We start from the raw sequence: 24,668 nt of genomic DNA, 5'->3' as shown, positions 1-24,668 counted from the left end.
CAATCTAATGTGTATCTGACCAATCCTGTCATCAGAATCAGAAGTGATACAGTGATCTAAAATATATTGAACTGTTATTAGGACTCATTGTGATTCATTAACATTTGACATTGCACAGATATTTTTCTAATAAAAGTCTTGTGACTGCAGTGTTATTAGTCCTGTATAGAGGGACATAATGACTCAGAGCAGCGGAAAAGCAGCAAGTTGAAAAATGTTAATACACACCACTCATTCATTCATCAAAGGAAAATGCAGTTACTGTAATTTCAGAAATTTGATGACTTTGTTAATGTTACTTTGTCTTTGTTTTAAGAGTACTGAAACACAATCCCACTCACTGAAAAAAAGGTGACTTATTACAAGTAAAACAAACATCTTAGTATATACAGACAGGCTTTAGAACAGGTCTGCCATGCTGTGTTTATATTTCTCTATACAGTATGTTTTATGCAGAAGATAGAAGGCATTAGGTTGGAGACACATTTCTTTGTAATATTTGGATAATTTTATCGCGTAATGATCTTGTTTGCATTCCATAAATAATTGGATTTAAATTAGCAGGGACAACATGAAATAAAATATATGCAATCTTCCTTAAATCTGGGTAATTTGGGAAACGATGCAGTATGATGGTTAAAAATCCTGACCAGAGCATGATTAGATACAGGACAAGGTGGCTCGCACATGTTTGCAGAGCTCTGTTATTCAATTCTTTGTTTTTCTTGATCCAGCAGATGAGAGCTATTCTGAAGTAGGTGACAGCAATGCCACCAATTGAGCAACTAAACAGCAGCACAGTGAAAAAGAGTCCATAGATATTGTTGGTGGACACATCCTCACAAGAAAGTTTGAACAGTGATGCATTGTCACAATAAGCATTTTGTACAACTGATCTACAACGGGACAACCTCACTGTAAGACCGATCAGAACAGACACAAGTACTAATGACACCCCCCATGCAGTTGCTGACAGGCCGATCACGGCCTTTGTAGTCATGATGGAGCTGTATCGTAAAGGGTGACATATAGCCACATATCTGTCAATTGCCATAATGATGAGAATCATGTGTGAAGCTGAACCGAATGTGTGGCTGTAAAAAGCTTGAGTAACACACTGGTTGTAGGTGATGAATCGTTCAGTCGAAATGATATGAGCCATCAGCTGAGGCAGTAGGACTGTGTTACCTATCAGATCATTGACAGACAGGTTACAAAAGAGGATGTACATCGGCTGGTGCAAACTCTTCTCAGTGATGATAAGTACAAACACTCCAATGTTTGAAAAAAGCAGGGAAGAGTAAACAAACAGCAGTAAGAAAAACAGAGGGTATGTGAACTCTGGAGATATGTCAAAGCCTTGGATCTCTAAGATGTCACTTGAAATTGTCATGTTTCTTTCCATTCTGTTTAAGTCAATGGGCAACCTGGAAAAGGAAAAAAAAACAGTTAGTAGCTTAATAATAGTGATGGTGGATAAAAGAAAATCGAAGCTGACATAAAATGTATCTGGGAAGCATTTAGTGTCACACATCAGGCACCATTATTGCATTTTATATTTTTTATCCATAAGGACAATATGAAAAAAGTCTAAATATTACTAAGAAATTAAACTTAAATGTTATATAATTAAACAATTAATGCTGGATATGTAATACTTACTTTTTAAGTATAGAATTCTGTCTCCTTCTATGTGCACCAAAGTGTTCTGCAGTTAAAAACATGAAATTAAACATTAACATTCAAACTGGCAGTACTCAGCACCTTACGTAGTAGTTTAATTGATGAGGAACATTGTCATGTAAATCTATCAAATAAATGCACAACACAAACAATAAGCAGGCATTTGTCACATTTATGTATGTTGATATAACAGTGATAGAGGGTATTACCTAGGCGGTAGCAATCTGGACTGGCTAGATCGTGATCTCTTTTATCTTCAGCCTGAGGAGCATTTGACAACAACTTGCTCTCTCTCACAAGAGTGAAAGTGTTAGGGTTAGATTTAACTCAGCCTCCTGGAACTGTAGATTCCCAAATTGACAGATATGGAAATCCTTGGACACATTGTAGGTAGGTAAAGCCCCTAAAGGTCAGATGCCTCCTTAATAAGTATGACATCACATGTTTTTTAATTTTTTAATTTAAAAAAGAATGTTGGTAACACTTTCTATGAAGGTCTAGTTTATAATGCATTAGGAGAACATGCATAAGACATTATAATGCATTTATAATGCTTTATACATGTCATTATAATTGTGTATAATCATGTATAAGAACTAAAGTATTACAAGTGTGGACATAATGTATTATAAATTAAGCACTTATAATGTTTTATACCTGCATATAAAGTGACAACAGTGTTTGAATGAAGAATCTGAAGTCCTGGGTCACATAACACATTATAACCATCTATACTCTAGCCAGTGGTAAAGACAAACATAGAACTGCTCAACATAGAACAAATACTAAATGCTCAGTTACGGAAAGGGCGTAATGCCTTATAAATATCAATACTGTAATATGTTATAGGGTGACTTTAAGAGCATTTAGTAAAGTGACAACACTGTATGAAGTTATTAGTAATTGTATGACATTGACACAATTATAATCACTTAGGAGCAGTATTTTGGTGGCTGTAAGTAAAGTGTAAGTTAAAAATTATACACCATAATGATCTTTAAAACAACTTTATTTTGCAAAAACAAAATATAAAGAAAAGGTGCGTGTTATTCTGTACATATCATATCAATACAATTGAAATATGTAAAAGAGAGACTAAAGAATGCAATTATAACAAATTATATCTTGGAACAGACTAGCTTTTTTGCACATTTAATGTGCAATGGGTAGCAAAGTACCATTCTCTTTCATTTCACTTATGCGCTCCTTAATCTCAGCTGTAATAGCTGCGTGTCATCTATCCACAAAGGTGGAGGGCTTTTCAAAGTTCTCATTCCACTGGCCTAGAGCTCTGAAAGCTTCAGGGGCTGCAATCAAATTCTTCAGATTCTTCATTAATGATGAGTATTCGACATGAATTCTTTATGATATACATGTGCATGCAAGTTTGTAAAAAAACCCACCCATAATAGTTTTATATACAAAATTGTACATTGTATTACATCAGTTGCATCAACAACTCAATGAAAAAGTCAATACACAACCAGAGAGGGTTCTGTGAAATCAGAACAACCCTCAGTGTAACCCACATGGATTATCTGTTTAATCCCCTGGATCACAGCCATTTGCTTCTCTCTTGATGTGCATTATCCCTGGTCTTTATTGTGAAAAATGGGCCATAACTCTTTAATCTGAAGAAAACAGACTGAATTGCTTCATCAGCAGAACAGTGTGTTACCTTTGAATTGAAAACTATTTGAAAAAATGTGCACTTCCACATTCAGAGAGGACCAGAAATGTCATTCAGACAAATTTGATGTGGGGGATTCAATAATCAGACCACTGGATCTTATGAGACCTCTGGCTGACCTTTCATCACAAGATCTGTAGCCTACTACGAGGAAACACAGCCTAATTTCAGCAAGCAATGTGGAAAGATGAGGACAGTAGTTTTTTTGTGAATACAATGGTACATATCAGTTCATACGTATCTACTGTTGTTATAATTGTACAGTGTATGCAGAAAGGCCACAATATAAGGGAGATTATAACAACTAGAGTCACTAAAATGAGCTGAGCTTACAATCTAATGTGTATCTGACCAATCCTGTCATCAGAATCAGAAGTGATACAGTGATCTAAAATATATTGAACTGTTATTAGGACTCATTGTGATTCATTAACATTTGACATTGCACAGATATTTTTCTAATAAAAGTCTTGTGACTGCAGTGTTATTAGTCCTGTATAGAGGGACATAATGACTCAGAGCAGCGGAAAAGCAGCAAGTTGAAAAATGTTAATACACACCACTCATTCATTCATCAAAGGAAAATGCAGTTACTGTAATTTCAGAAATTTGATGACTTTGTTAATGTTACTTTGTCTTTGTTTTAAGAGTACTGAAACACAATCCCACTCACTGAAAAAAAGGTGACTTATTACAAGTAAAACAAACATCTTAGTATATACAGACAGGCTTTAGAACAGGTCTGCCATGCTGTGTTTATATTTCTCTATACAGTATGTTTTATGCAGAAGATAGAAGGCATTAGGTTGGAGACACATTTCTTTGTAATATTTGGATAATTTTATCGCGTAATGATCTTGTTTGCATTCCATAAATAATTGGATTTAAATTAGCAGGGACAACATGAAATAAAATATATGCAATCTTCCTTAAATCTGGGTAATTTGGGAAACGATGCAGTATGATGGTTAAAAATCCTGACCAGAGCATGATTAGATACAGGACAAGGTGGCTCGCACATGTTTGCAGAGCTCTGTTATTCAATTCTTTGTTTTTCTTGATCCAGCAGATGAGAGCTATTCTGAAGTAGGTGACAGCAATGCCACCAATTGAGCAACTAAACAGCAGCACAGTGAAAAAGAGTCCATAGATATTGTTGGTGGACACATCCTCACAAGAAAGTTTGAACAGTGATGCATTGTCACAATAAGCATTTTGTACAACTGATCTACAACGGGACAACCTCACTGTAAGACCGATCAGAACAGACACAAGTACTAATGACACCCCCCATGCAGTTGCTGACAGGCCGATCACGGCCTTTGTAGTCATGATGGAGCTGTATCGTAAAGGGTGACATATAGCCACATATCTGTCAATTGCCATAATGATGAGAATCATGTGTGAAGCTGAACCGAATGTGTGGCTGTAAAAAGCTTGAGTAACACACTGGTTGTAGGTGATGAATCGTTCAGTCGAAATGATATGAGCCATCAGCTGAGGCAGTAGGACTGTGTTACCTATCAGATCATTGACAGACAGGTTACAAAAGAGGATGTACATCGGCTGGTGCAAACTCTTCTCAGTGATGATAAGTACAAACACTCCAATGTTTGAAAAAAGCAGGGAAGAGTAAACAAACAGCAGTAAGAAAAACAGAGGGTATGTGAACTCTGGAGATATGTCAAAGCCTTGGATCTCTAAGATGTCACTTGAAATTGTCATGTTTCTTTCCATTCTGTTTAAGTCAATGGGCAACCTGGAAAAGGAAAAAAAAACAGTTAGTAGCTTAATAATAGTGATGGTGGATAAAAGAAAATCGAAGCTGACATAAAATGTATCTGGGAAGCATTTAGTGTCACACATCAGGCACCATTATTGCATTTTATATTTTTTATCCATAAGGACAATATGAAAAAAGTCTAAATATTACTAAGAAATTAAACTTAAATGTTATATAATTAAACAATTAATGCTGGATATGTAATACTTACTTTTTAAGTATAGAATTCTGTCTCCTTCTATGTGCACCAAAGTGTTCTGCAGTTAAAAACATGAAATTAAACATTAACATTCAAACTGGCAGTACTCAGCACCTTACGTAGTAGTTTAATTGATGAGGAACATTGTCATGTAAATCTATCAAATAAATGCACAACACAAACAATAAGCAGGCATTTGTCACATTTATGTATGTTGATATAACAGTGATAGAGGGTATTACCTAGGCGGTAGCAATCTGGACTGGCTAGATCGTGATCTCTTTTATCTTCAGCCTGAGGAGCATTTGACAACAACTTGCTCTCTCTCACAAGAGTGAAAGTGTTAGGGTTAGATTTAACTCAGCCTCCTGGAACTGTAGATTCCCAAATTGACAGATATGGAAATCCTTGGACACATTGTAGGTAGGTAAAGCCCCTAAAGGTCAGATGCCTCCTTAATAAGTATGACATCACATGTTTTTTAATTTTTTAATTTAAAAAAGAATGTTGGTAACACTTTCTATGAAGGTCTAGTTTATAATGCATTAGGAGAACATGCATAAGACATTATAATGCATTTATAATGCTTTATACATGTCATTATAATTGTGTATAATCATGTATAAGAACTAAAGTATTACAAGTGTGGACATAATGTATTATAAATTAAGCACTTATAATGTTTTATACCTGCATATAAAGTGACAACAGTGTTTGAATGAAGAATCTGAAGTCCTGGGTCACATAACACATTATAACCATCTATACTCTAGCCAGTGGTAAAGACAAACATAGAACTGCTCAACATAGAACAAATACTAAATGCTCAGTTACGGAAAGGGCGTAATGCCTTATAAATATCAATACTGTAATATGTTATAGGGTGACTTTAAGAGCATTTAGTAAAGTGACAACACTGTATGAAGTTATTAGTAATTGTATGACATTGACACAATTATAATCACTTAGGAGCAGTATTTTGGTGGCTGTAAGTAAAGTGTAAGTTAAAAATTATACACCATAATGATCTTTAAAACAACTTTATTTTGCAAAAACAAAATATAAAGAAAAGGTGCGTGTTATTCTGTACATATCATATCAATACAATTGAAATATGTAAAAGAGAGACTAAAGAATGCAATTATAACAAATTATATCTTGGAACAGACTAGCTTTTTTGCACATTTAATGTGCAATGGGTAGCAAAGTACCATTCTCTTTCATTTCACTTATGCGCTCCTTAATCTCAGCTGTAATAGCTGCGTGTCATCTATCCACAAAGGTGGAGGGCTTTTCAAAGTTCTCATTCCACTGGCCTAGAGCTCTGAAAGCTTCAGGGGCTGCGAGGCTGGGCTCTGCCGTTCTGGCGATTGTGTTGCACGGTCAACACCAACTTCTTCAAAGGCAGGTTTCATGGACCCCATGGCTCCACCGATCTGTTCCCAGATTTGACTAGCTCCCTCATTAATTGAGCCTTGCTGGTCAGTTCACGCTGAAGGTAGTCTTTATCGGACTTCAGCATTTCGATGGTTTCTTCTCGGAGTCTCCCGCGCTCTCTCTCTGCCTCCAGCTGAAGTTTGATCATGGCCAGCTCATGCTTGATTGTAGGAGCTGCACACAACACATTAGCAAGGATGACAACCTTGACAGGGATGCTATGCCAAGTTTGAAAGACAATCTATAACCTTTTTGGGCCTATGCTGGATATGACTCAACCAGGCATCATCTAACTTTAAATTTTCTAATGTTAAATGGTTTGAATATGACTAACGTTTCAAAGTTTCATCTCTAACTTACACGCTTCAATATTATACATTTAATGATGCATTTTGGACAATCTACAGAAAATAAACAACCTAAAATGGCAATACATACCCATTTTCTCTTCCTCCACAGCAGGAGTGGAAGCCCTGTTGTCTTTCGGTGGCGGAGGATTCACAGCTCCCCTTCTCCTGTACATGGCTATCCATAAAACATAATCAACCGGGGGTTAGCGTTTGAAGCATTATGCTTTGGCTATTGTTAGTTTGAATTTGATTCAAACTTTACAGCAAAACGCTCCCACATTAGCACTATGCACTTAAACGTTTGCTTTGTCAACATGTTGGCTGGATTAGCTTAATGTTACCCATGTGGCCTGGATGCTAACGTTTAAGCTTGGCCGACAAAACTTAGGCCAAGACCCCCCAAAATAACTATAGCCTATGCATTTTGTTCATAGTTACAGTCTGTGTTGAAAAATATTACCTTAGAGTTTGGTTTCGTTGCCTTTTGCAGACCGCCTTTCTTTTCAAACCTGAAGTCAAGTGCCTCCCCCTGTCGTCTTCGTGGTGGTCCCCTGTGCTACGTTCAGGAGTAATCAGAACTCAGAAACTCTGGCTTCTGACACTCAATAAATTTTGTTCATGCTAAATAAATTCAATTGCTTGATTTCAGTTCACTTGCATAACCTCTCAGCTAATGTTACCTGCCAACACAGGCAACACAAGCCTCCTCCTGTGTTTAGTGACAGTTAAACATACATGCTTAAAAAGGTTACATGCTGTCATTCCGACATCCCACCACTCCGACAACCACCATTTAGATATACCACCATTCCGACATACCCCTATTCCGACATGCAAATGCAGGTCCGGCTATAGCCATTTTGGTGCCCTAGGCGAGATTACTCTCAGGCGCCCCCCCCCAACAATGATCATAATGATCATAACGATAACATAGCAGTGTATCGCTATGTCCCCTCTGACCCTGAGATACACAATTTGCACAACAATCAGTAAAATTGCATTGAGTAAATCCTGGGTGAAGACATGAAAAAATTAGTCTCTTCACAATCATGAGAACAAACTGCTGTGGTGCTTGAAATGGGTATACGAAAGTCTGGGCTTCACAAAAGCAGTGGAATATACTGTATGATATAAGGCGATAAGTGTAGAAAAAAAATTGTGAAATTGCTTTTTGAGCATAAATGTTAGGCCTAACTGTCATTCTCACCAAATGTCTCAAATGTGGGATAACAGAAGCTAAATATTGACTTCACATTACATTTCAAACTTCATGAGATGTGTGTAGCCCGAAATGAGAAATTGTCTCCAAATATCAACTAAATAGACAAAAAAAACACACAAAATGTACAATATTTAGCCTATATAATGTACCCTATATATGTGTTGTCATTGTGGTACTGTTTGAGAGGTAAAAAAAGAAAAAAAAAAAAAAAAAACTAGTTTGATAGCTCAGCAGGTCTGAATACAGAGCTGGAGCTGATCTGGAGCTGTGGCCCACTGGCCCTGCTGTCTGAGCAGGCTGAAGTCTCAACTCTCTCTTCTTTTTTCATAATCTTCCTCATCAAATTAGTCAGAACTTTAAACCTCTGAAGCACCGTCATCATCCTCACTGCCTCTCTCTCTCTCTCTCTCTCTATCCCTCTGAACGACTCTGCTGTTTCGAAGCGCTTCACAATTGTTGTTTTGATTGACAGGTCGTCAAGGGCGTGCGGCCGTGCGTATTTGAAAGAGGAGAGCCTCCCAATCACAGTAGTTGAACCGCATTTCTACTGACCGTAAATGACCGAAATATGAAAAAAAAAAAAACATATCGAGACGGTCGCGCAAACGCGCCGGCATTTGTGCCACACATCTAGGCTAATTAAAAATGTGGCGTTTCTAACAAGAAAACGGCTTGAGAGCATTCCTGCTGCAGACAGGTATCTGCTGTGTGTGTGTGACTATACACAATTTAGGAACATGTCATTGTTTATTTATTTGTTTTGGGTTTTTTTTTTTTTACACAGAAAACACTAAGTGAGGGGGCGCCAGCGGACATAAATCATTATTATTATCTTTTTTTTTTTTTTCCCCCTTGACTGGCGGCGCCCCTCCAGCAGTTGGCGCTCTAGGCGACCGCCTATATCGCCTATGCCTAGAGCCGGCCCTGTGCAAATGTCCCACAATTCCGACGAGGCTTTCAACATACTGTAAGGAAATGTGCATTATTTAACAGGTGACTCCCTTCTTTAAGACATGCTGATAGAGGAATACCCACATTTGTGCATAATTATGCAGCAGAGCGCAGACAGGGACTAGTCTGCCTGTCTAGCCACTACCACTAAACTTAACCGATACTTAACCAGTGCAAAATCATTTTTGGGGAAAAAAAACCCTATTAAAGGAATTGTCGGAAAGGCAGGATGTTTAAAAAAAGAAAAAAAAATCATAAAGCAAGCACGACATGAAGCTAGTTTTACTTGCATACATCTACCCAGCTGGCTAAGCGTATGCCTTTTATACTGTAGCTAATGCTAACTGAGCAAGTGAGCACAACAAACTTGCAAAAAATCATTGCCATCACAGCTCCACCCAACATCACAAAGTTTTGTTTGTATCCTACAGTATGGTCATTTTTAAGTGGGGGGCAACTGCCATTCCGACATGCCACCAGTCCGACATACGCCTCTAATTGTCTAAATGGCAACACTATTTTCTATAGAAAATTAAGTGTTGCCAAGGGGGGAATTGGAATTCATGACAAGACTCATTAGGCAAAGCTATGTGTTTCCAGTTAATCTGCTCAGTTTTGTTTATCCTGTATCCACGGCAGTCTCAGATTTTTGAACTCAGCTGACAGTATCTTAGTAAATCCGGCACTTAGGGGTAAAGAGTGCTCAGAATGAGTGCAGCTTTTCTGTCAGCTCCCACCAGTCTGCCCATTCTTCTCTAAAATCTCTCAGCTAAATGATCAGGGTTTAAAATGGAAATTGTTTGAAGTTAAAAGTTGACAGGCTTTATTCAAGAGCAATTCTTTCAGATGTCTTAAAATTGCAATTATTGATCTAAAATTGATAGAATCAATCATTATCAAAGTGATGTCAGCAAAGACTAAAACGCACTCAAATCACTTCATATTTATTTATTTATTTTTTGTATATTTTGTGGCTTTTTATGCCTTTAGTAGATAGTACAGTAGAGAGAGACAGGGAATGGGGAGTCAGAGAGAGGGGGAATGCCATGCAGGAAGGGGCTGCCCAATACAGGATTCGAACCGGGGCCTGCAGCAAGGACTTTAGCCTGTAGGGCGCCTGCTCAACCTACTGTGCCACTAGGTGCCCCACTTCACATTTATTTTAACATTTTTTATTCTACGTTTCTTTCATGTTCACATTAGAAAATTGTAGGAAAAAGATGATTAAAAAGTCACAATAGGTCTAGAGAGGATACAGTGAGTTTTAAGTAAAAGACATTAAATTAATTTTAACTTTAATTCATTGTGAAAGTGAAAATCACACTAGATTTCATACACTGGAACCAATTCTAGAATTTCAATTTCAATGTGACATCTATAAGGTAAAGACCAGAGACAGTAATTAAAAGTTAAAGTCAATTAACAAACCAACTCAAGGGTCCATCATGTCCATTTCTCCTGGGTTAGACTAATGTCCTAGTGTCCTAACGGCCCTTTTGTGTCTATAAACAATGTCTTGGTTCCCAAAGGCCTGATGTGACCACTTCAGTTCCATAGTTTTTCAATTATTATTTTCCTCATGTTGTCTCGAAGAAAATATGAGATGGTCAGACAGAATAATATTAACATGTTCATATACTGTATATATAATATGTCTAATCTATTTTGGTATTCAAAATATTCTATAAAACTTGAAATATAATTTTATAAACCAAGACATATGGGGACAAACACGCTTTTAGCAAATACTACATGAAATTAATGTGTTAAAAGATGTAACATAATAACATACTTGAATAAAGATAAAGAATCAAAAAAGAATCTAATGTTTACAATTTGTTATGTCCTGTGGATCCTCACTGGCTACAGCCTCCCATGAGTGTTATTTAACAACATCCTCATCATTAGCAAATAACAAGGAATGTCATTATCAACTGGAGGTTTACTAAGTGTCCAGGGATTAATTGTGTTGTGAGACAGTTAATAACACACCATCTAATCATGCCTCAATGGAGCTCATTAATAAATTACTTCTGACAAAGTAATTAGGAATCTGGCTGATGTAATTCTGTAAACTTGTAGTGTGTTCAGTTACATGATATGGTTGCAGTAGCCCTTTCACTGAAAGATTCCTGGATGTGATTATTTCCACTATTCCTGTTAGTGTGCAATCATCAATACAGTCTTAATCTAATGCAAATTAATGAAAAGAGGATAAGTTCGGGTCAAATTTCTAAATCCAGTCAGGTCACACCAACACTGTAGGCCGAAATGTGGAAAATGACCACCAGCTCTGCTGGATCATGATGCATTAAGTGAATCTGATCATTAAGAAAGACCTCATGTTTAATTACCTTTGATTTAAAAGTTTATAGCCTATTTATAATTTGTATGATCACTACTACAACAGACACAAATGTGTAGTGTCCCACTTTCTTTACAATTTTGTTGAAACCAAGACTCACTGAGGATTCAAAATAACTTTCTACTATGAGTCAACAGTGGTTACAGACAAACATTAGGAACTGTTCAATGGTCAAGTAACAAGAACAACACGTGGGTCACAACCCACATATTGCTGGAGAAAACTTGTTTCTCATTTTTACCTGGAATGGAGAAATATTGGACCCTAGTTTCATGGCACGGCACAAGGCGGTGCAGGGTGGCGCAGTGCAAGTTTCGACCAGTGCAGCATGGCGCACGGTCAATTTGGCAGTTTGGTAGACCACAGTGTGCTGGGTGTGGTGGCGCAGCAGGGGGAGGTGGGGGGAGGTGCACAGATTCAGCTTGGTACAGTGAAAGTTTCGTGCCAAAAAGCCACACCAAGAGTGAGGCGAAAGCTTGCCATCTCCAACCTGATCTACTCTCGGCACAAGGCGAAGAGCAGCCGTTGGCTGGCCGATGTGCAGTGAACAAACACTATTTAATGCAACTAATGGAATCAACACGTGAATTTTACATAGATGGTTCCGTCACATCTGACGTCAGATCAAAGATGGTTGGCACGTGTAACGGAAACTCAGCCTGACTGAATTAACACAGCTGAAATTGTGATGCAAACTAACAAAAAACTAAATAACTATCATTTCTCTCCACCCACAAACAGCCTCGGCATCAGATAGTGAGTACTGTATATAGTCTACTCTGCATCTCTCATCTCAGAAAATAAAAATAAAAAGACAGAAAGAGAGAGAGACGCTTGGCAATGTGTCCTTTAAGCTGAGATGCTTCTGATTTCATCCCCGTTACGCATGGTGTTTGTTTATGTTGTGATCAGTGTACACTTCTCATCTTTGTTAAACAGGGCATAAATATGGGTTACTAAACATGAGTGTCTTTATTCCGTTTGATCCCAAAAAGTTAAAAAGGATCAATACGCAGCCTCCGTTTCCTTTTTGATTGCGTCCGTCTGTCCGTTCGGAGTGAGGGGGTTTCGGAATGGAGGGGTTTCCCCAACAGCCTTTTTGGAATAGTGGGGTCTTTAGAAACAATAGAAAACCCCGCTGTTGCGATGAATGGAAGTCTATTTTCGGAAAGGCGGGGTGTAACCGTCTAGCCTCTACCTGGTCTTTTTACTAAACTTAACCAACTCCTTTCTTCATTGCCTAAGCCCAACCAGTGCAAAATCTTTTGGGGAAAAAATACGCTATTAGGAATTGTCGGAAAGGCAGGATGTTTAAAAAAATAAAAAAATACCGTCATTCCGACCATAGGAGGCAAAAATTGTTGGAATGATGGGAAGTTTGATAGAAAATTAAATGTTGCCATATAGACAATTAGAGGCCTATGCCGGACTGGTGGGATGTTGGAATGGCGGTCTAAATATAATATAGTATATAATAATACCTAAAGACAACTGATCCCATCACATTAAGTAATTTGAAGGCACACTTTTACTAATTAGTTTGGACCTAAAATTAATTAATAATAATAAAGTCTTTTGTTTGGGTGTTCGTTTTTTGTTATTTGAAAGTTCATATTTTTCCTAGAAAAAGACTATGGTTTCTTTTCTTCTTTTTTTAAAATAAAAAATAATGTGCCTTAAATACCTGCAGGATGGCAAATACATGTTTATCTTTATGATTCTCCAAAAATTACTTTCCGTCATCCTGACATTATTCATCTTGGCAAAACCCTTGACAATCCCAGAGGCAAGAGGTGACGTAAATAAGTTATGGTAATGACAAGGTGACATCAAATAAAGCAGGGTGGGCAGAGTCATTCAAAGCACTTTATGTAGCACTGCTTTAATTGATATGTTGTCTAAACTGTGACTTCTTCATCTTGAGACAATTTCAGATAATACATTATCATGACTGTTTTTCTCTTTACTAATCAAAGCAAAAATGGACAACAAATCATTTGGGTTCCTCTCTGAGTTAACCCTGGATCCATTTGTAATTCCACCTGGCGGAAAGTACCCTATCTTTTTTCTTGGTCTTACAATCTATTTTTTTGGCATCTTTTGCAACCTGACCTTGTTAACTCTGATCATTTTGAAGAAGAATCTTCACAAACCCATGTATTTCATCCTGTTCAGTCTTCCACTCAATGATCTGATAGGCATAACTGCAATGCTACCAAAAGTACTTTCAGATATTGTTATGGAGACAAATAAGGTTTACTATCCTCTGTGTGTCTTACAGGCATTCTTACTCCACATGTATGGTGGTGGGATTTTGTTTATTCTTGCAGCAATGTCCTTTGATCGTTATGTTGCCATCTGCATGCCATTACGCTACAACTCTGTTATGACTCCCAGGGTTGTAATTTGTATTATCGCTCTAGTTTGGGGTCTTGACTTTGTCTTGATTGTATCACTGTTCTCTTTGCAGACAAGACTCCCAAGGTGCAAATCTGTCATTATGAATGTGTTCTGTGATAATCCATCTCTACTGAAGCTCACATGTGGAAACACGACAGTCAATAATATCATAGGACTGTTCAACACAGCAGTCATGCAAATTGTGAGTGTGTCTGTTCAGGCATTTACATACGTGAAGATTCTCATCACATGTGTGGCTACAAGGGGGTCTCAGGCAAAGACAAAAGCTGTCAACACATGTATTGCACAATTGGTCATATTGATTATATTTGAAATTGTGGGAACTTTTACAATTTTATCTCACAGATTTAAAAACGTATCAGCTGACTTGCAAAAGATAATGGGGATGCTAATATTTCTTATACCCCCACTTCTAAATCCAATTGTGTATGGGCTGTATACAAGTGAAGTAAGAGGCACACTCCTGAGAGTCATCAAAAATAGAGTATCTGGCTAAATTTCTACATGAGGTGACCAACAATAATGAATTCCATCTTTTTTGAGCTGCATTGTTCCATCTCAGGAGCACTATAACATTGTGAATACTATTTTGGAAACAACAGCTACTGTGTTTGGAGCCATAATGAATGCATGACTTTGAACATTAACTAAACACACTTTCAATAGTTTTCTTTGATGCAGAAATATTACATTCTATACAGAAATCATGTTTTTGGAGTAGAACGGGAAATATTATACATTTCAGTTTTTCCTTTGTATCTTTTTTTTTTTTTTTTTTTAATTAATCTTCCAGTTAGCCAAATGATAAAGAATTTAACGTAAAGACTATTTTGGTTTCAAAACTGATAATGATGAGATGAAACAGTTTGATTGAATTAATTGATTATATATGTTTGTAACTAGTTACTGTAGCAAGTAATTTATATTATATTTCAGTGCAATGGTGAATAGCTGAATTGTATTAGATATTAGACGCATAATGAGAATTTTGTAATATATAATTATTACCTTTTTATTTGATTAAAAAACTTAAATACTAATAAGTATTTAAGAAAGTGAACCTTGTATCCGTCTTCCATTGGTCTATGCACTGTGCAACCTTTTGTGTGTAATGCAAACAACTAAATCAAAATTATTGCTGAAACCCAAACACACAAAACAAAAAATGATTGCTGAAATCAAAACACACACACACACACACACACACACACACACACACACACACACACACACACACACACACACACACACACACACACAAAGACGGAACAGTGTACAAGATGTGCTGATGTTTGTTTGTGTGGTCTACTAATGAAATTTGATTTAATTAATACATTAACTGAAAGACACCATAATTCCAACAACTGTATTAAATTGTAACATATTAAATTCTGTTGCATAAAGATTGGATACAGAATACCGATACAGACAAGTTTATTAATCCCACCAGGGACAATTGGTTTGAACAGCTTGCATACTGACATGTAAAGACACAAGTACACACAATAAGATAGAGGTATAAGGTAGAATGAATAAATAGAATGCAGAGGAATACAGTGTAATCAAGGATCGATAATCAATACATACACATACCAAGGGCCTTGCCAAGGCTCATACACTCTTAGAAATAAGGGTTCCAAAAGGGTTCCTCTACAAGGGCTGAGGTTCTACCTGGAACCATTTGCTTCTGAAGAACCCTGAACCCTTGAAAAACCCCTTTCTTCCTGTGAGGGGGCGCGCCGCCCGTCACAGAGGAGAAAGGGGAGAAATGCATTGTAATGAATGTAATGTAACGATAGCAACATATCAGAAGTATGTTATAGGTCTTTATGATAATAACGTGTGTGTCCCTGGAAATACATAAACTAAAAGACGTGTCCCTTATTGAACTGATATGGGACGCACTTTGTCCTGTATTTTTGAAAATCCATGTCGGGCGATTTTTTATTAATGACCCAGTGCTGCTGCCGCTGCTGACTCTGCCTGTCTGGAATGAGCTTCTAGAGTTTAGATTCTCAGCCCGAGCCCGGCCCGGACCCGACCCGACCACGGGCCGGGTTTGGGCCGACATTTCACATCAATATCCGCGGGCCGGGCTGGGCCGAGACGGCATGCCCAGCCTTTGATCAAGGATTTGTGTGTTGATTTTTTTCATGACTTTATTAGCCCAATTAGGTGGACAGAAAGCTATGCCATAATCAGCAATATTTCATGTAACTATTTATTTTCGTAACGAAAGAAACAAAGTTAAAAAAAAAAAAAAAAAAAAAAGCATCATGTCTCCTTCACGTGCAGCAGTGGCGTGCACGCCACACACTGACTGCAAGCAGCACCGGTCTGCTCGTGCAGCAGCAGCTGAGCAACATGAAGTTCGAGAATATAAAGAAAAAAATAAAGTCAGGAGAATTAAGTTTGAGCACCTTTGGTGGAAAGATGGAGATGTGGAGGGCGCAGCAGCTGCTAGCAGAGATGTGCTGCTCGACTGAGGACCCTGGACAGCGCCGCCGCCAAATTTAAACAGCCCATGAATAAAAAAAAACACAAAAATGTCGGGTTTAAATCGGGTTCTGGCTCATAATTACAGTTAATGTGTCGCGCCGGGCCGGTCTTGGACACAACGTGCACGGGCTTGGTATAGGGTCGGGCTTGATTTTTTTGCGCCCGATCTAAGCTCTACTTCTCATTGACCAATGGGACCTCATTATGTTGCTGGGTCGCTGAAGTGTTGCTAGGATATGCCTGCGAAGCAGCTTTCAGAGATGTGGGTCATGCCCTACGCTACCTGGACAAGTGCAGGAGGAATCACTGAGGTTACAGCCTACGCCGTACGTCATATATATATATATATATATATATGTGTGTGTGTGTGTATATATGTGTACCGTATACACACACACACACATATATATACATATAATACTATACATATAATATCAATACCATAATGCCATATATATATATATATATATATATATATGGCATTATGGTATTGATTGTTGTATTATATAATATTCTGTGATCTGCCAGTTTCTGCAGCCATGATGCAATGTGCTTTGTAATCTCATGGGTTATCTCTGTGTTTAGGGTAAATGACTATAAAGGACAGTCTGTTTCATGGCTTCTTACAACACAGACGAGGGGAGGGTAACACACTACAACAGGTAATAGACTAGAGTTATATTTGAATCAATGGACAACATGTGATTTTAAATTGTTTGTTAATAAGGACATATCTTTCAGGTGACGCTTCATCAGTTTCTAGCGGAGGCAACAATATAGCAAGACTGGTACAATTATGTATGCAAATACATCTTCTGAGATAATACTAACACTGGCAACACTGGACATACAAACTTCTAATATTTATCCAACATTTGTATTTGGAACACTTGCCTATCTAATTATTGTGTTTTTAAATTTGTTGGTATTTACAGCAATCATTGTGAGTAAAAAGCTACACAAGCCCATGTATATCCTGCTGCTCAACTTGCCAATTAGTGACACAGTTGGGGCTACATCTTTTTTTCCTCATCTTCTTTCAAGCATTGTGACACAAAACCGAATGATTTCCTTTCCTTTATGTGTAATTCAGGCCTTTTTGGTTCATTTTTATGGTACAGGAAACTTGCTGATATTGTGTGCCATGGCATATGACAGATACCTTGCTATATGTTGTCCTTTGAGATATAATACTGTCATGACTCCAAATACTTTAATTAGAATTATTTTTGCAATATGGCTCATAGATTTCGCAGTGATAGGCACATTGATTTTTTTGTTTTTGCGGTTAAAAATGTGCAGGACAAATATAGTGGATTTATATTGTAACAATCCATCATTATTGAAACTGGTCTGTGAGGACACCACAGTGAACAACTTATATGGAATAGTTGGTATGTGCGTGCTTCAAGGTGGATCACTTCTGATAGTAGTATACACATATGCACAAATTTTGCATACATGTGTTATCACTAATCGGCAAGATGCTCGGAGAAAAGCCCTTCAAACCTGTGGCACACATTTGGTTGTTTTCTTGATCTTGCAAATCAATACTGTGGTTACACTCATTGCTCATCGGATTAAGGGTGCATTCCCATACATGAGAAGGGTTCTCGGTGTGTCCATTTTAATATTTCCCCCCATTTTGGATCCAGTTATATATGGACTGAAAACTCCTGAACTCAAGCAGAGCATTCAAATGTTCCTAAAACGAAGCCTTTTTTCAACTAAGTTGTAACAGCTTTTCTGGGTTGGTCACAATTTATGGAAACATAATTAGAAACATTATGCCTCGGGTACAGCAAGGGGCAAGAAAATGCTGAACCCTACACACACACACTTACTTGCATTTGAGTGTGCTTTTAAAGAATAATATGTTAGAAAATAAAAATAAAAATAATAATAATAACCCTCAATTTAGATAAGATACATAATGAGAGGCTGACCTAAACCCGGATGAAATGTGACCTGAGAATGACCTGAAGAGAAACAGTCACTCAAGTTCACTAAAGTAAGAAGTTTTGTAGGAATAATGATACAAAATCTGATTATCGTGCAGGCCTGGTCAGCAGCTACTGTAAGAGTTTGTTTAAGGTTGTTGAAGCACCACAAGCACTGTGAATGGCAAATGTATGTTACATGAGTTGCAATTGTGTGTGTGTGTGTGTGTGTGTGTGTATGTGTGTTATTAGCTTTAAGTATATTAAGCAAACACTAACAAGATCTTATAATATTTTTTCTTGAATATTGTACGTAAAACTGAATTCCTGAATCACTGAAGGTTCAGAAAGTATGAACAACAAAGCTTACTGCGCTGTGGAGAAGTTATGCATCTCTGTGTTTAATGATTATATTGTACATGTTTGTATCTTGTTGTACATGTTTTAACCTAATGTTTGTGTGCATGTTCATTTGAGTTTGTCTGAATTGTTGGAACCTCTGCAGAAGAGGCACAGGAATACACTCAATAATCATTGATTTGATGCTGATCCAGTATGATTAGCCTATTGGTCAGGGACTGGTTACATGTGGAATAATTAAAGGGACAACGAGGAGTTTTGGAAAAGCAAAGCGTTTTCACACTACATTTATGAGCCTCTGCGCGCACCGTACATTTCTTTGACCGGCGTAAGACGGACTCATGTTTTCATTCATCAATAATTAAAGTCAGAGGTTCAAAGAGGTTCACATACCGTCGTAGTTCCAACCATAAACGGCGATTCTGCGGCGTTATTCTCATAACTCGCCACGAAGGAAACGCTGGTCGGCTCGACCAGCATCTCCGCCACCACTAATAATAACAAAATAACGATAGAGACAGAACGATATATTTATCGAAAATGGGCCCATTAACAAGTGTGGGTAGCGGAGATTCATCCACATTAACGTGAGACTTTTTTATAACCGAATAGAAACTCCTCGTTGTCCCTTTAAGTCATAGAAAGACCAGGCTATTGTGATGTTCTGTGGGCCCTACTGGGCTGTGGGCTCCTAGAATTGTTTTCACATTTCTCCTCCATGGCCCTGTTTACAAGATTATAAAAGATGTAATTACCATGATTGATTATCAGCCAATTGTGGTAATGACAATTTTCACATTTTGGAGCAAAAGTTAGTTAGGTTTTCAACTGTTATCTATCTCTAACGGTAAAAAATGTTGTAATTGCCCGCATAACTAAATTAATTTAAAATGTGTTTTTTCAAGTTATTATGTGACAATGCAAAAGTGATTTTTTTCAATGTATTTGACATTTCAAAATTCTTGGTTGGGGAGAAGCCCAAAACATATGAATTCAGGCATATTTGGATTTTCATCATGTCAAAAAAATAAATAAATACAAAAAACATATTTCATTGTCAATTAAGACAATGAAATATCTTCTCACAGCTTTAACAACTTTGTTAAAATTGTTTTTTTTTCCTGATATATATATATATATGTGTGTGTGTGTGTGTGTGTGTGTGTGTGTGTGTGTGTGTGTGTGTGTGTGTGTGTGTGTATGTGTGTATACATATATAAACTTTTTTATTATATAATATAATGTGTGTATGTGTGTATACATATATAAACTTTTTTATTATATAATATAAATAAGTGCAGAGAGGTGACCATCTATTGGGTCATTTCAAGAGCCTGGCTCTGGCTGTAGCAACAGTTTGTAAACAGAAAAGAGGAAATTTGCTATAAATGTAAAAAGAGAATCATTGTAGCCCAATAGTACAATTATTGGCAGATTCTAATAACAATTACATAGTCTCACAATATTTTACATTTACATTTATTTCCTGTCTTGATACCAATCTAAGTTTAGGTGAAAGAAGCAGATGGGTGCTATCCCAACATGTGCATCAAAAGCAACACTAAAATTGCAAAGACCAGATTAAACACATGGACAAGGCACTAAATTACATCACTGGGTGAAAATTATACAACACGATAATCTGGACTTCAGTTTTATTTGTGTTCAGATGAATGACATTTTTTAACATCTATCACTAAAGAATCATGTTTTTGTCACTAAATACCCACAACAATCCCCACACCAAGTGTGGGCTTTATGTCACAGACCCAAGGCATTGTAACCCAGAAGACATAATTTAGGATTAGATTTGTCATCTTCAGTGCTACCACTAGAGGGTGCCAAAATTTGATTTATGGTATTGGGCAATACCCTGCAATGACATGATCAGCACTATTCTGCTTGACTACCAATCCCGGCTACTAATCCAAAAAGATGCTTCTTTACCCACAACCTCTTATTATGTTTTAATGAGATCACAGCTTCAACACAGCAGGGACAATCACATACATTCTGAAAAATATTAGAAAACATGCAGAATTAAATCCTCCTGAAGTGATACTACTCTTGTGTGGACATCTTCAAAACCTATACGTATATAGATTCTTACGGTGCCAGAGAGAAACCCTATGTCCTAGAAATTCCAATTCCAAAATTGTATTTCCAAAAAAAAAGGGGGGGGGAATTGTTTCCGCCAAAATAATGTTCAGGGACAAAGCCTTTTTAAGTGGCACAGGGGCCACATTTATCCACAACAATAGTCATATAACAGAGGTGAATGGAAGACACATAAAGCCCTGGACTTTGACTCTGGACACCAAGGTTTGGTTCTTGGGTTCCTTTTTTAGTTAAAAAAAACATGTAGCCTATCAAATTAATGAAATAAAGTAAAGCAGACATTTAGCCAATTTCCAAAGCATGACACATACTGGATTTGGTTAAGACTAAGGAAAGATTGTGGTTGCATGTTAATCATTACGCTAATGATTTGTTTATGACACTGTGTTGGTGGTGATGAGGTAATTATCAGTCATATTCTTCCAAAGTCCCTTGTGAGTCAGTGACTTCCATGACATTTATGATAACCCAGAAAACTCCAGGGAGCTGCCCACCATTCAACAAAAATCATGTCTATATAACTGGTAGTTCTTTTGAAGGTCTTGCCTGTTGGTCATTGGCAGCATTGCCAGTCCCTGGTAGTGATGATTTATTTATCTTAGAGGTATATGGGCGTACTGTAATCTGTAAATGTATTTTGTGTATGTGTGAAATGTATGAAGGGTAAACTGTTGGCCTTAATCTGTTTTATTCTGTCCTTAGCAGTTACACTTCATATCATCATCTCTTTGTCTGAATATGTCTCTCCTGTGTTGTCGCTGAGATGATGTGCATGAAATAGAAAAAGTGTTATTCGTTAAGGAAATTACTAATCATTTTTCAATGTTCTGGGGAGACAGAGCATAAAAATGGATAACCCGTACAATACATCATCTACTTTAGTGCTGAGTAGTTTTGATCTCCCTCCTGAAAGTGTCATTCCTGCTTTTCTCTTTGCAACTCTGAGCTACATGATTATACTCTTCTGCAATCTTATTCTCATCCTCACTATTGTACTGAACAAATCCTTGCATCAACCCATGTATTTAATTTTGCTCAACCTTCCTATCAATGACCTCATTGGTGCCACAGCACTCTTTCCACAGGTCATTAAAGAAATACTGACCAACAGTAGGACTATGCAATACTCTGCCTGTGTTGCCCAAGCTTTCTTTATCCACATCTATGCAGGAGGTACAGTGTTTATTCTGACTGCTATGGCGTATGATCGATACATTGCTATATGTTGCCCTTTGAAGTACAACACAGTTATGACAAATGCTCGTATTATGATGATAATCACAGTTGTATGGATAAGTTGCTTAGTTATGATAGCTGTTCTCTTTGTCCTGCTTTTGCGTTTACCCCGCTGTCGATCTGAAATGTCTCACACCTACTGTGACAATCCATCTTTGCTGTCTTTAGTCTGTGCCAACACAACCATTAATAACATTTATGGGCTTTTTATAGTTGCTTTTACACAAGTGATAGCTAATGGAATGATTTTGTATACATATCTCCAGATCCTTGTTGCATGCTTCAGATCCAAACGAGCAGACACAAAGACCAAAGCTCTGCAGACCTGTGCAACACACCTAATAGTTTTTCTCTTGTTGGAGTGCCTAGGGCTTTTCACCATCATATCATACAGAATTAAAAACATTTCACCACATTTAAGGAGATTTCTGGGGGTGTCAACCTTAATTTTCCCCCCCACATTGAATCCAATCATCTATGGACTGAAAACAAAAGAAATTAAAGAAAAAGTAGTGCACTTTTTTAGGAACAAAATCCTTCCATGCTGATGCCCTGGTAGTGTCTTTTATGCATTATGTTAGAACTTAAGAAGTGTAATTTTCATATCTCACCAGCAATGTCTTTTGTTTTGCTACTTTACAAATACATTCTTTCCAACATTTCTTTTAGCTAAAGAAGAAACAACGTTCCAATTGAGTTTCTCAAAAAAGTTTCTGACGAAAGTAATTTTTAAAATAATATAATTCCCTTATTGCTTTAAAGTGCTTTAAAAAGCAATTGCAAATACTGCAATTTGCAAAAAAAAAAAAAAAAAAAAAAAAATCCCTTCACAGGTGCCACGTGTTTACAAATCAATCTCATGAGTTTGTCTCTAACAGATTTTAGAACTTAATGTAAAATAGCTTCAAAATTAAGTATTTCTCCTAACTACTGTTGTTATTTAGTTACATACCACTAATGTTTCTGATTTTTATGCATTAATGTAATGATTTCAGATGCAAACTGCTGCACTTCTCTCAAATATGTTGGCAAGTAAACCTGTGAATCCAGTGGCTCATCAAAGTTTGCTGTTTGCATGTTAATATACATTACATTAACAAGCTGTTCAGTTGCTGCATTTATGATGTGTGCAAATTTTGATTTCCAGTTTATTAGACAATCACTACAGTACATGAAATCTGACAATGGAATGATTGTAGAATTATGTAATGTGTGCACCTCAAATGAGGCAAAAAACTAAACTAAGTATCCTCTGTCCAATGATAAACAATAGATTATGGTTAACTATTACTGAACGAAGAGCACTAGATTAATCTCTTCATAATCTGTCCAGTCACAATATAAATACAGCAGATGGCGCCACCTGTACACAACAAATTCAACCATACCAACAGAAAGCACATGGATCAAACAGTATGGATATGTTGTGTTTTGTGTGGTTTGCTGCCCTCTTGTGTCTTGAGGTCAGTAGTACTTGTAGATAGGAAGGCCAGTTTTGATTGCAGTTATTTACTCAGTCAAAAATATATAACTGATGACATAGCTCCATACACTAGGGATAAGACAAATAGGTCCAGTTTAACAAATTTCTTAATTTAACATACACATGGACAAAACCCTATTAAGCAAGCTAAAATAACTGTAAATAACAATATGTTACTATTTACTTGTCCTTTACATCCTTGTTTTGGCTTTATGTCCCTTTATCTTCCAGTACAGTGCATGTGTTTTATACACTGTGTGGTGTAGTGGAAACCAAAGGGAATCAACTTTGAATTCACATTTGTACAATAACGGTTATCCAGATTCTTACTGAGATCACTAATATTCTTTATTAAATGAATTAGATGCTGCGATATATCATGGAATTTAGGTTATCAAATAAGTCTGTATAATCATGCATATGAGGATGTAAGAACTTGGTCTATGTTACAGTTCATAAAACTGAATAAATCAAGTTGACTGAAAATCTATCTTTGCACATTGTCACCCTTTGTCATCTACACAGATGCACTTGTAGTATAATTTCAATAATGACAGCAGATACAGTACTGCACTATGGTGTCTGATCTATTAGCAGGAGGAGAACTGATCAAACAAAAACACAAGGTTAAAAATCATATTAGTAATTAACAATCATAGGCCTTTCTGAACAAAAAGGTTTTCAGGCCTATTTTAAAAGAGTCCAGGCTGTGGATAGCCCTCAGCTGGATTGGGAGGCTGTTCCAGGCGTGGTGCGGTCAAGCAGAAAGCTCGGTCTCCCATGGTGGAGAGCCTGGTGCTGGGGACTTGGAGGAGCAGGGTGTTTGTGGATCTGAGGGTGCATGTGGTAGACTGAGGGTGATGAGTTCTTGAAGGTAAGTAGGATTAGCCCACTTGACATTATTAGCCGGCCGGGGACACACCGGCCCATG

The 24,668-nt window shown here is 37.3% G+C and overlaps 5 protein-coding genes across 5 annotated transcripts; 3 read left to right on the top strand and 2 right to left on the bottom strand.

The window, feature by feature from the left end:
• Positions 1–469: 469 nt before the first annotated feature.
• LOC146960820 (olfactory receptor 52N5-like) lies at positions 470–1,405 on the bottom strand. Its single transcript, XM_085772040.1, has one exon. The coding sequence runs from the start codon at positions 1,403–1,405 to the stop codon at positions 470–472; it is 936 nt and encodes a 311-aa protein (XP_085628166.1).
• A 2,769-nt stretch (positions 1,406–4,174) lies between these two features.
• LOC146960819 (olfactory receptor 52N5-like) lies at positions 4,175–5,110 on the bottom strand. Its single transcript, XM_085772041.1, has one exon. The coding sequence runs from the start codon at positions 5,108–5,110 to the stop codon at positions 4,175–4,177; it is 936 nt and encodes a 311-aa protein (XP_085628167.1).
• An 8,551-nt stretch (positions 5,111–13,661) lies between these two features.
• LOC146960818 (olfactory receptor 52B2-like) lies at positions 13,662–14,597 on the top strand. The gene has a single exon (XM_085772038.1). The coding sequence runs from the start codon at positions 13,662–13,664 to the stop codon at positions 14,595–14,597; it is 936 nt and encodes a 311-aa protein (XP_085628164.1).
• A 2,799-nt stretch (positions 14,598–17,396) lies between these two features.
• On the top strand, positions 17,397–18,338 carry LOC146960817 (olfactory receptor 52B2-like). Its single transcript, XM_085772042.1, has one exon. It carries the CDS (start codon positions 17,397–17,399, stop codon positions 18,336–18,338), a length of 942 nt encoding a protein of 313 aa, XP_085628168.1.
• A 3,528-nt stretch (positions 18,339–21,866) lies between these two features.
• LOC146960816 (olfactory receptor 52E4-like) lies at positions 21,867–22,802 on the top strand. The gene has a single exon (XM_085772034.1). It carries the CDS (start codon positions 21,867–21,869, stop codon positions 22,800–22,802), a length of 936 nt encoding a protein of 311 aa, XP_085628160.1.
• Positions 22,803–24,668: the final 1,866 nt, after the last annotated feature.

The sequence above is a fragment of the Trachurus japonicus genome, unplaced genomic scaffold (genome assembly GCF_045865225.1).
Source record: "Trachurus japonicus isolate A0001 unplaced genomic scaffold, Traja_1.0 AP029965.1".
Taxonomy (NCBI): domain Eukaryota; kingdom Metazoa; phylum Chordata; class Actinopteri; order Carangiformes; family Carangidae; genus Trachurus; species Trachurus japonicus.
The sequence above is the reverse complement of the archived record's forward strand: the minus strand, read 5'-3'. Positions and strand labels throughout refer to the sequence as shown.

What these genes read in the sequence shown, in the direction of transcription:
- LOC146960816 (XM_085772034.1), top strand. Translation starts at nt 21,867, where the DNA reads ATGGATAACCCGTACAATACATCATCTACTTTAGTGCTGAGTAGTTTT.
- LOC146960818 (XM_085772038.1), top strand. Translation starts at nt 13,662, where the DNA reads ATGGACAACAAATCATTTGGGTTCCTCTCTGAGTTAACCCTGGATCCA.
- LOC146960819 (XM_085772041.1), bottom strand. Translation starts at nt 5,110, where the DNA reads ATGGAAAGAAACATGACAATTTCAAGTGACATCTTAGAGATCCAAGGC.
- LOC146960820 (XM_085772040.1), bottom strand. Translation starts at nt 1,405, where the DNA reads ATGGAAAGAAACATGACAATTTCAAGTGACATCTTAGAGATCCAAGGC.
- LOC146960817 (XM_085772042.1), top strand. Translation starts at nt 17,397, where the DNA reads ATGTATGCAAATACATCTTCTGAGATAATACTAACACTGGCAACACTG.